At 38.7% G+C, this 12,986-nt stretch overlaps 1 protein-coding gene across 1 annotated transcript in view; it reads right to left on the minus strand.

Moving 5' to 3' along the window:
- Positions 1-155: 155 nt before the first annotated feature.
- Positions 156-12,986, minus strand: part of LOC121371427 (xanthine dehydrogenase/oxidase-like) — a 45,646-nt gene continuing 32,815 nt past the window's right edge. Inside the window, exons 19-25 of the mRNA XM_041497306.1 lie at positions 12,143-12,364; positions 11,493-11,556; positions 11,030-11,099; positions 6,319-6,406; positions 2,036-2,122; positions 1,503-1,694; positions 156-574 (exon numbers count right to left, since the gene is read on the minus strand). Coding sequence (XP_041353240.1) covers positions 425-574; positions 1,503-1,694; positions 2,036-2,122; positions 6,319-6,406; positions 11,030-11,099; positions 11,493-11,556; positions 12,143-12,364 — 873 coding nt within the window. The 3' untranslated portion in view covers positions 156-424. The remainder of the gene's footprint in view (positions 575-1,502; positions 1,695-2,035; positions 2,123-6,318; positions 6,407-11,029; positions 11,100-11,492; positions 11,557-12,142; positions 12,365-12,986) is intronic.

Here is a 12,986-nt window from a genome sequence, read left to right on the forward strand (position 1 = left end):
GAGTTTAAATATTCCACCAAGATTAGTTAATATTTGTAGAAATACCACTGAACAAAATGAAAAGGACTTATGGGTGTTGATTACATTTTCTTGCGGATATGGGAATGGGCAAACTCCCACGGTCCTATGTACATACACATGATATACATAATTTTACACGGGCGGAGCCAGGAAATATTTCCGGTTGGGGGCACTATCGGATAAAGGGGACCTTGTCCAACTCGACAAAAGGGTATCACAATGGATTTTTTTTACATAAACGTGTTAATTTCAGGGATACAGTGTACTGTTAATCCTATCCTATAACTTGTTCGCCCATACTACACATACCGTATTGTTATTTACAATAGTCATTTACATAGTATTCCTTCACATACTCATTTCTAAACTTAACAATAACCACCAATGGTACTGAACAATTAAATTACCTGTTGAATTCATCCACCGTCTTTCTCCGTGATTCATAATTAGACTTCTCTTGTACCTCTTGCCATATACGTGTCAGGTTACATCCATCAAGTGGTTGCTTAAAGAATTTAACGCCACTGTCTTTGTACATGTTGAGTTCCCGAATCTGCACAACAAAAAAACAAAGAAATGACTGGCCCGTCAGTTTTTGTCATTTCTTTTCAGAATCAAAATAAATAAGTGTTTGGATACAAACCAAAGTTTAGCATATTTGGCAAAAACCACAACAACACAGGAAACATACTGTGTGGGTTTTACTTGCTACAGTACTTCAATAAATGTAATGCAATATGATGAACACTGAGCTATCCCAATGTCTTATATATGCTTTTTTATGTTTAGACCTATCTGAACATTGAGGAAACACAATTAATTATATAAGTCAAAAGAGAAATTGAAACATATCTGCATTCCATAAAGTACAAAGGAAGTTGGTTGAAGGAGTCAGGATCTAGGGAGTATCATATGAATGAGATCCATTAATAATAACATCTCAGAGTAATATTAAACCTAGCTACTCCACTACCATAAATTGTACAGTTGAAGTTATAGTTTGTTTTGTTTAATGACACCACTAGAATTATTAATCATCGGCTATTGGATATCAAACATTTTGTAGTTCTGACTCTTAGTCATCAGCAGAAAACATCTACATTTTTGTATTACAAGCATCGGATATTTTATATGCACTTTCCCCCAGACAGGAAAGCACATACCACAGCCTTTGATCAGTTGTGGTGCACTGGTTGGAACGAAAAAAATATTCAGTAGAATGTTTCCACCTAACTGGTTGGATCCTACGACGCAAACACCTCAGGCGGGCGCTCAACCGACTGAGCTAAATCCCGCCCCAACTTGTATAAAGACAAACTGAATGTTTTAAAGTATCAATATAGTTTCATTCTTAAATTCATTTAATGTCAAAACAATTGTCATGATCTCTGTGATCAGTCAGTCAGCTGTTCTGTCTAGAACAGAGTGTAATGGTTTGTGGACTGCCACCATGGTCAGTTGCTATATAATTTTACTTTTACCTCTTTCTGTGGTTTTCCCAAGACATCTGCAACGTGGCTTATCCAAGTCTCTGCAATGAAGTACGACTGAGGTCCACCGAATCCCCGGAATGCAGTTCGTGGTGCTATGTTTGTCTTACACAGGCGTCCGGTAACCTTGAGGTTTGGTATACTATAAGCATTATCACAATGAGTAGCAGCCCTCAATAACACCTGCAAGTTAAAAAAGACATGGCACTAGGAGATTGTATTGATGAAATAATCTAACTGTTACAAAATAATACTCCATAGAACTGATTACGAGTGAAACAAAATGTCATAATTAATAAAGTATGGTCTCATTCTTAATAGAATAGTAACATGTTATTGGAATTAAAGCACTAGACCTTTTAGCAATTCATTCAAGGTTGAGGTCATTGCTGTACATGTTTATCAAACTATATTTGAAAACACCGTCACTATTCAGGAGACGCAAGAAAGTGAAAAACACTATTGGGTAACAAACTATATGTAAATACCAGCATATTATTCTCTGTTTATTTTCTAAGACTTACGGTCTGTGAAACGTCGGCAGCTATTCCAGAATTCAGGTACAAGTGAACATCTAGAGAAAGAATCTTGCCCTCAGACGTGAATCCCACCTATTATGAAATAAACAATCTCTAATATAATAACATATCACTTTTATAATACAATTTAGCATCAACTTTGCTCAATGGGTAAACATTCATAGACTGCTTAATAACACGTTTATGAAATAAACAATATTTGTGCACAAGACACCTAATTGGTAAACTGTTTACTAACACAACATTTATTAAGCCTGCTTTTCATACGATCCATAACATATCACCGACCAGGGCGCATGGACAAAGATCAGTGTAGACCAAAGGAAACTTGTGTGGAAACTGCCAATCCTAACACAATGAATAGTTGTCATACGACAAATATCTTCAAAAATATCAGGTGATCTTACTGCAGAGAAAATCCCCTCAAAACGGTACAAATGAATGAATGCATGTATGTTTAATGACACCCCAGCAAACAAAATGCATCGACTCCGCACACGGTACGATTTCCTAAAATGGTTATACATTTTAGAAAGCAAATATACATTTCACATGTGTTGCCACAAGAGCGCTGTGCGATATAACACAATGTACTACTATAGTCCTGTTCAATTGTTTAGACACTAAGTTTTTTGCAAATGTTACGTTTAATTCTTATTCAGTCCTTATTTTTTTACATTTGCATAAAAACAAATCCAAACCCCGACAGTTTTTATATACAATTCATCATCTAAAATGCAAGAAGTTGACTTATTTCCATTTTACAAACATCTCTGTATGTTATGAATACAGGTTAGACAGTAACCAGTTAATCCCTGTATATATTAATATGTGTATACATATGGATAATAATGCATATGCATATATCTATACCTATATATATATAGAAAGAGAGAGAGAGAGAGAGAGAGAGAGAGAGAGAGAGAGAGAGAGAGAGAGAGAGAGAGAGAGAGAGAGAGAGAGAGAGTGTGTGTGTGTATATATATATATATATATATACTAAAACGCAAAAGAAACGCAGGTTCTCATTAAATTGGATATAAAATATTAAAAAAACAAAACGAAATGAAGATTTCAACATTTATTTTGGAGCTACACCAATTCGGCACACATTGGTGTTGGAAATTTTTGATTGAATTCCTTTTTGGCTATTGTTTCATGTCATAAAGTAGGGTGGGGGTCCATGTTAAAAATGTGAAAGAGACGACCTGTAGCATTGTCAAAGTCAGTATCGCGTGTGACCACCCTGGGCATTCAAACAGGCAGTGCAACGTCTCCTCATTGAGTTGACAAGCCTGAAGGCGACGTCCGATTTCATCCCAGACGTGTTCGATAGGCGCCATCCGATTTCATCCCAGACGTGTTGATAGGCGCCATGTCCTGGCCACGGCAACGTTGGGATGTTGTGCTGAGCCAGCAACGCCTGTGTTGCCCTGGCAGTGTGCGGCCTGGCATTGTCTTGCTGCAGCAAGCGCACATGTGGGTGAGCGGCAAAGAAGGGAACGACGTGATTGTTGATGACGTCATTTTGGTACACGGCGGCATTAACGCATTGTCTGAACACATGAAGTTGTGTTCTGTGGTTGAATGAGAACCCACCCCACACCATCACACTACCCCCGCCCCATCGGTCGGCCTGCAGAACGCAGCAGTCGGAGTAACGTTCATGTCGACGTCGCCATACTCGGATTCGGCCATCAACGTTGGAAAGATTGTAACGGCTCTCATCAGTAAACAGAACTTGTTGCCACTGGCCACGTCGCCATCTTTGATGTTGTTGCGCCCACTGTTGACGTTGTTGGCGGTGCCGAGGGGTCAATATTGGTCCCACATAAGGACGGCGGTTACGGAGTCCTGCTGCCCTCAGACGGCGTCGGACGGTATCGGCGGACACTGGACCACGTGGACCACGCACCTGGTGAGCGGTGTTAGCTGCTGGCAGCATCCGATTCCTAAGGTGGGTCACCCGGATGTACCGGTCTAGGGCTGCGGTTGTCACCCTCGGGCGGCCGGTGCGTGGTCGATCGTTCACAGATCCAGTGATTTGGTGACGTTGAGAAAGGCGTGCGATTGTCGAAACATGACATCCCAATTGTCTGGCTACAGCAGTACGGGTCTGTCCGGCTTGCAACATCCCGATGGCCATCCCTCGCTGGAGTTGCGTCAGTCGCGGCATTTTTAAAATGTGATTCTGTTGTCTGTCACTACTCAAATTGAATTTATGCGATTAAATCCAGGTGTGTAGGCTTTATAAGCATTTCAATGAGTGTGTTTGCACTGGATTCATGATACGGATGATCCAGCACGTGCAAACAACGTGTTTTGAGAATTCGTGACGTCACACAGGTAATGAAATTGACACGCAGGTGGGACTGCGGTGTGGGTGTGTGCCATGTCCTTTAACACAGTTGAGGTTCAATTCCACCAAAGATACTGCTTTACAAAGTGCAATTCTTTCGCATTTTCAGGACCTGCGTTTCTTTTGCGTTTTAGTATATATATATATATATATATATATATATATATATATACTGAAACACAATGAAAACGCAAAAACAACTTTTCATTGCAAATAACGACAAACTATTAATGAATTGATGGATAATGTAATATGACATTAATGACTGGTATTCATGAGATACATTCACATGGAAACATGGCCAGTTATCATCAGTAATCGAGTTGCATTCCTAATCGAAAAGTTCAACCCCCCGATATCAAGGTCAGTATCTGGTGTCCACCATTGGCCCGTGAGCATGCGCGAAGATGACGGGGAAAGGATTGGCACAAAGATCTCAAATAAGCCACAGGAATGTTCCTCCACTCCTCCTGCAACGCCTGTGGAAGCTCAGCGACGTTACGCGGTGGTGGCTGGCAGTGACGTACACGACATCCTAACTCATCCCACATGTGTTCAATTGGGTTCAAATCCAGTGAAACGGCTGGCCAGTTCATAACGGTGATACCAGCTTGTTGCAGGAATGCCTGGGTAATTCTTGCAGTTTGTGGACGGGCATTGTCTTGTTGAAACAGCAGGGGACTTCCTGGTCTTCGGTGACGGCGCAAAAGTGGCTGGAGAATTGGTCTTAGAATAATGTCAACATAACGCTGGGCTTACCATGATCACTCCTGAAATCACAGTTGATTGCCCCCCATACCATCAGACAACCGCCGCCAAACCTATCACGTTCCCTCACACATCCGTCAGCGTACCGTTCATGGAGTCTCCTGTACACACGTGCTCTTCCATCAGCAAAGGAGACAGAAACGGAATTCATCTGAGAAAACAATGCTCCGGTAAAAGGCTGGTGGATGATTACCATTCTGGAGAGCAAACTGTAGTCTCGCAGCACGATGTCGCGGTGTCATGATGTTACCGTTGTGCGGGCGTCTGCATCTGAGTCCAGCCGTTCTGAGTCGACGGATGACCGTCATCGGATGGATATGCCTTCCATGACGTCCTATCGTGTTGCTTGCTGTCATCGTCACAGTTCTGAACCGGTCACGGAGGTGGTGTCGTAAAATCTGCCGATCTTGGCGTGGTCGTAAGGGGACGTTGACCAGGTCGAGGTCGATCACGGCCATTCCCGGTCTGTTGATGACGTTCAACAAGTCGTCCAATAGTTGATGGATGGACTCTGAAGGTCCTAGCAACTTGGCTTTGCGAAGTCCCCCCTTGAACCATGCCCAACGCTCGCTCCCCTTGTTCTTCTCCGAGTCGTGGCATTCTTAATGTGACGAGGAATATGACACCGTTACGTGACTTTTATGTGTCCACATACTGGCATTTCACGTGCATTGCATGCAGCATGATTGAACATGTAGTGAACGCATTTAACACCATTTTGTGTGTTTCTGCTACTGTATGTGTAACGAGAACACAACCAGGATTAAAACCCAGACAAAAGTACCAATCAATGGCTTCCTCTCGTAAATTGTTATTTTAAGTCCAATAAATATATTTTTCAAAATATTGAAAAATATCTGTTTTGCGTTTTCATTGTGTGTCAGTATATATATATATATATATATGGGGTTCACAGGAATACCCTGTGATGTTACAACTCTGCAATCGTAGAATATTTATGCCTATAAAACATAATTTATCGATGACTTTTAATGTCCTACCATAATTATAGGTTTTTAATTTAGTGCTTCATTGTGACCTTGACATACACGACCGTTATAGGTTATCCCTGTGGACCCTTCATATCTACTCTTTATCCTACAGTTTGAACATAAAATGCGCAACATAAAGCATAGCTTACTTTGTATCTTCCAAGGAAAGGGTTTCTCGTTCCTGTAATAATCATATCTTCATCCCTGTCCAAATCAGTACGTACTGGGCAGTTCAGTCTGAAAACCAAAAATGACAATGTGACAGACAAATGATTATGTTTATATTATAAATAATTTATATTATAAATAATTTTATTTTAGGCGTAAGGCGTATGTCCCCATACCATCTAGTTCCAGAGGAAAGAAAGAAATGTTTTATTTAACGACGCACTCAACACATTTTATTTACGGTTATATGGTGTCAGACATATGGTTAAGGACCACACAGATTTTGAGAGGAAACCCGCTGTCGCCACTACATGGCTTACTCTTCCGATTAGCAGCAAGGGATCTTTTATTTGCGCTTCCCACAGGCAGGATAGCACAAACCATGGCCTTTGTTGAACCAGTTATGGATCACTGGTCGGTGCAAGTGGTTTACACCTACCCATTGAGCCTTGCGGAGCACTCACTCAGGGTTTGGAGTCGGTATCTGGATTAAAAATCCCATGCCTCGACTGGGATCCAAACCCAGTACCTACCGGCCTGTAGACCGATGACCTACCACGACGCCACTGCTAGTTCCAGGGGAATGAACACTCACAGTTAGTGGTACCTGATGGCCATGTCAAGGCTAAACCAGATATTACACGTATAGAAATACCTACTGTTATACATAATAAGTAGGTTCCCATGAAGTTTCATTAATTATTCTATTGCTACGGTCTAGTGTAGTACTATGGGTACAAAAGACGTATATTTTGGTTTAAAGAATATTAAAGTCGCAACCTTAGTTTCAACCTGTGAAAATGGACACTAAGATTGATTAATCTTAATTGATCCTAATCTAAGATTGATCCTCTTAATCTCTCATATGGCATCCCACAGGGATCAGTACTTGGCCCCACTTTGTTTGCATTATATATCAATGATCTGCCACTCTATGCAAAGCATTGTGTCATGGATCTGTTTGCTGATGATGTAAGCTCCACATCTGTAGCTGATGACATATCTCTGTTAGAAAAACATGTCCAGTTAGATTTGAATGAGGTGAGTCTTTGGTGCAACCATAATAAGATGTCTCTTAACTTAAATAAAACTAAAATCATGCTTATTGGTTCTTCTAAAAAACTGACCTCGATTGCAGAAACCTCAACAGCATTGACTGTATATGTAGATCACATACCAGTGCAATGTTCCACTTCTGAAAAACTTCTTGGTGTACACATTGACCCAACACTGACATGGGCTAACCACATAAATGCCATTATTAAAAAATCTTCTTATTTATTATACATTTTTCAACAAAACAGAAAATATCTTGACCAAAAGACCAGATTAATATTCTACAGCTCTTACATATTACCTCACTTAGACTATTGCTCCACAATTTGGGGAACCTGTTCAAAACATTCTATAGGAAAACTTCAAAAAAATCCAAAATCAAGCTGCAAGACTTATTACTGAAAAAAGCAAAGAAATGTCCACTGCAGAAATAATTAGCTCTCTCAAATGGCTTAAAATCAAAGAGAGAATTGACTTTAGAACCTGCCAGTTTGTCTACAAAGTCCTCAACAAACTATCTCCATCATATCTAGAAACAATGTTTCAAACAACTTCAGAAATTCACTCCTTAAATCTGAGGTCAACTCAACATAATCACCTTTATGAATTAAAACCAAGAACAGAATTTTATCGCCATAGTTTTTCATGCAGGGGAGCTAAACTGTGGAACACACTACCTTCAAAGATAAAATATTCTCAATCCCTCGCCTCATTCAAATCCAGTTATTTTAAGCACTATTCAAATAATAATCAATTTTAAGATATACCTTTGTTGTTGATTTTGTGTTTGTTAAAATAATTATGATGTATTGAGTTATCACTGACTCAAATTTTTTAACAAACTGATTTAAATATTATTTATATATTCATAATATGTGCTATTGTTCCTCATGCTATACATATTACATGTATGTTGATGTTGTTTCTTTGAATGTATGTATGTATAATATCATGTATAGATTAGAGAGGGCCTCATGGGAGACCAGTCACCTTGTACTGAATGTGTTTACCCTCTGAAAATAAAGAATTTTATTATTATTATTATTATTATTAATCTACTTGGATGAAGTTACAATAAAGTTAAACAAGAGTCTATGTCATAGAAACGGTAACATATCCTTAAAAATAGACCAGAGATCGTCTCCATAATGGACTTTTCCCAGACGCACGTGCGCTTTTAAATATATGAAAAAAATTATTTTGTGGTATTAGAAACACCAGGATTACTAGACACACTCAGCTGTTCGGAAATTGATCATGTAAACAACAAAATCTACGTAATGCGTTATTTGTTATAAAAAAAAACAGCTCTAGTAGTGAAAGATACGCAATAGTGTTTAAAAACTAGGGTCTGTCACATACTTGTTCTTGCTCATTATACGAAACGTTAAAGGAAACAGCTTACAGTTGTTCTGAAGTATGTCGATTTGTTTTCCAGTAGCTAGGAAACTACATATGTGACCATTCAAAATGAAATAGAGCTTGTACCCTCACCTCACTCGAATATCATTCATCACTCTGGGCTTTCCATATTTAATAACAATAAATGTTAGGTATATATGTTTTAATTATTACATAAATGTTAGGTACCTTGTAATAACGTCATAGAATGTTCGCCCCACTGAACGCGTCCAATTCTGTCAGTCATCCTCCAATAAAAAGTGGTTTTGTTTTCTTTTGTTTTGCTTTTATCTATTTATTTTTGTTGTTGTTTTAAGCCTACTAGTAAATTTAATTATCTGGTTTAATATTTATGGGAATATAGTCAAACGTAGAATTTGACATTTCAAAATAAAACGTTACAAAGGTGAATAGTTTTGCGTCTGTGAAACTCCACCTTTCAAATTGAGCATTTGACAAATGGAAAATGAGTCCAGCATCTACCATCCGTTCAACAATGCTGCCATCTAACACAGATGCACAGGTAATCAGGTTATCGTCAGCCCGTTTATAATCCAATAAGTTACACAGATTTCCTCCTTAACAAACAACCTAATCCGACTTTAATCTGAAGCTATCTCAACTGGATTTCCGTGCAGCCTAGGGTACACACGTCAACTACATGGACTGTACAGGAACTTATTTCACATGACATCGCAAGCCCAATTTTGTATGTAACGTAAAGCTACAACAAAACCACGATCCGTATTACTTGTAACCGTACAACTATGTGAACATTTTCTGAATGAAATAGATGCCAAACACACGTACACGCACGATAAATACAACTGCAAGTCGTAAACGTAAACTTACGCTGTTTTTTGTTTGTTTTTTTACAGTGATTCATTAGTGCATGACATTACATGTGTAAATATTCCATTGAGCTTTATCCTGTGCAAGTATGGGCTTTCTAAGCTAGTCTTGGGAGTGGCAGTCCTCCTACGTGCAGTGCCTGAAGACGACACATCCTGTTACGTATCTCCCAGGGAGTGGCTGTCCTAAGGATGAGCAATCACGACTTTGCCTCACGTCCTTTCGATTCTGCCTTGTGAAGATACGATTTTGATATTGGAATACGATTTTGTCATTCAAATGTTGTGAAATAGGTTAGTTGTTAGTGAGAGAGAAATCAGTGTAGTGGCCTTACACTTCACCATTGAGCCGTTAAAGCTCACACTGAATGAAAGTTGATAACTGGATGCGAACTCAATACTTACCAGGATTGCATCCGATAGCTTAACCACCACACCACCAAAGTTTTTTCTTGGCCATCTTACAAGTCCTCACAATTTATTAAAGACATAAGTCACGTGACAGTTACATTCTACTCATGGCGTCCGCTAGCTTAGGTTTTTGTTAATAGTTTGTTTAATATTTTAAATAACTTCAATCATTGACTGCATATGTAAATCATAATAAATCATATTAATGTGGTCAATATTGTGTGGATTATTTGTGTCCACCATAACGGCGTTAACTGAGAGACACAATCCATTTTATTTGTTATTTTAATGCGACACATTGAGACTTTTTTTTAAATAATAGCTCAAATCAACTCAGAAAAAAAAGAAAGAAAGGGTAGTTAACACATTTCAGCCAATAACATCAACACGAACAAAATAAACATTCTAAGAGTATTCCCCTACGGTGACCAATAAATGTTCGTTTCTACTAAGTTCAAGGGCCATAAATCAATCAAATATGGGTAAATCGCCACAAAAGTCAAATCTGATCTGTAACAGTACATGTTTTAATAGCAATACACAAAATGTCAGCTCAATATCTTGAGGCATTGCAAACGAAAATTCTGGCAAACAATTTTTCGTATCTCCTTAGTTCAAGGGCCATACCTGTCAAAAATGGGTACATTGCCATAAAAGTCAAACGAGATCTGTAAGAGTACATGCTATAGCTATACACAAAGTTTCAGTTCAATATCTCAAGTCATTGTGAAAAAAACCCATCCCAAAAACTATGTATGGGACAGACGGACAGACGGACTGGCGGATGGACAGACAGGCAGAAGAACGGAAATGAAACCTATAGTCCAACAAAAGCAAGATCGATACGATCGTGATCAACTGCATGTATATTATTATGAAGCCTGGAGCATGATGCACACTGAGACCATTACAAAAATGCCAATGTATTCAGATATACGGATAAATAGACCACCTGTATAAGAAATTGACTTACTTAACAGCTGCTACTGCTGCTGGCAAGGCGGTTGAGATTGGTCTCGTCGCCTTTCCACCAAACCCTCCTCCTGCAAAAACATTCATCTTCATTCTAGTCCAGTTGACAGAAACGTCAGTTTATTTTTTATCGTCTTATTGAAATGAATACTAGTATTTTTTAAAATTATATTTGTGACATCAGTTTCGGTTGAACTTCAGTTTAATATTTGAAAACTTGCTTGAATGTATTCAGCTAAAAATTAATCGACATTGTGTCCACTCTCGCTTTTGCTGTCTGATTATGGTGATGTATGAGAAGGCTACCATGTTTCAAGACTGCAAATTACAAACAGTATATCAATACCAGTATCATTTAGTAAACAAATAATTTAAATATTGGTTTTACAGCTGCTTCAATACCAATGAAACATATCGATATCTGGACTAAAATATTTCACTCAGCATTGTACAACAAAACTCACCAATCCTTTTCACTTTTACAACAACACGGTTAGCCTTAACACCCAAAACTCTTGCCATTTGAAGCTGAAATATACAAACCGTTATGTATAGAAAGAACATAAATGTAGGCAATGACATATCAGTTCAAAAATTCTAGACACTAGGCTAGGACATCGATTAAAGGGTGTGCTCTGAGTGAAATGATTTCTCTTCACAAATCTTTGTGTTGACATTGTGACTGTTATTTATTGATATTGGCTCTACCAACTGAATACTTCATCAGATGGCGTTCACAGTCACCAAACGCCATTATTTTGTTTACATACCATTAATCTTTCAATAAACAAAAATATATATCCCTCTTCGGTTCACCTCAAATGCATATACATGTATGTATGTATATGTATATATATAATTATATATATCATACAAATTTGGTAATCTGGCTTTACAAGTACAGACGTTTAGACACCTGCGTTGTACAAATAGCTTTCTCGTAATCAAAAGGAATTCTCTATTTAATAGAAAGAAAATGCCTTTGTCCACCCTATTATGTTTATAACAATTAGAAGCACAATAACTCTACTATTTTAACAGTTAAGGGCATCAATACCTAGATGACATCATGAAATTATATCTAAAAGTGAATGCATTTTATATGTATACACACCTGTATATTGTTTATTGTCTGTGTGCTTGAATAAATCTCGATGCAGCCATCTTCATTCTTTGGAATCACTCTGTGTGTAAACGTCTCCAGGTAAAAATGTTCCTGGGCACCTACTCGTACTTCCCCCTCGATCACGTGGTCGGACTTGGCGAAACCTGCCTCTGTGTCACCTTGTCCCATACAAACTGTTTGACCATCAAAAGAGTTGCTTGCAATGGCCTCCTGTTGCAATAAAATGTAAGTTGTTTATAGCAATGAAGGAAGGAAAATGTTTTATTTAACGACACACACAACACATTTTTTTATTTTACGGTTGTATGGCACCAGATATATGGTTAAGGACCACACAGATATTGACAGAGGAAACCCGCTGTTGCCACTTCATGTGCTACTCTTTCTGATTAGCAGCAAGGGATCTTTTATATGTACCATCCCATAGACATGATACAACATACCACGGCCTTTGTTACACCAGTTGTGGAGCACTGGTTGAAATAAGAAATAGCTCAATGGGTCCACCGACGGGGATCTATCCTAGACCGACCGCGCATCAGGCGAACGCTTTACTACTGGGCTACGTCCCACCCCCAATTATAGCAATGAATGCAAGTTACAAAATGAATTTTGTTCTTTTGTACATACTGTACATCGTAAGTGTACGAGTCAGTGGGCAGGGCCTGGAGGAAATTCAAACGCTCGTAAAAGTGGGCCCTAACAGATGGATGGACAGCTTGGGTGGTATCGCCATAATAATATTCTGGCTACGCCAGTGACACAAATATTCCAACCTCTTCCACCCCTATCAAATTAAAATTACATCGTCACCGCTCTACCGACTTTATTC

The sequence above is a fragment of the Gigantopelta aegis genome, chromosome 4 (assembly GCF_016097555.1).
Source record: "Gigantopelta aegis isolate Gae_Host chromosome 4, Gae_host_genome, whole genome shotgun sequence".
NCBI classification, from domain to species: domain Eukaryota; kingdom Metazoa; phylum Mollusca; class Gastropoda; order Neomphalida; family Peltospiridae; genus Gigantopelta; species Gigantopelta aegis.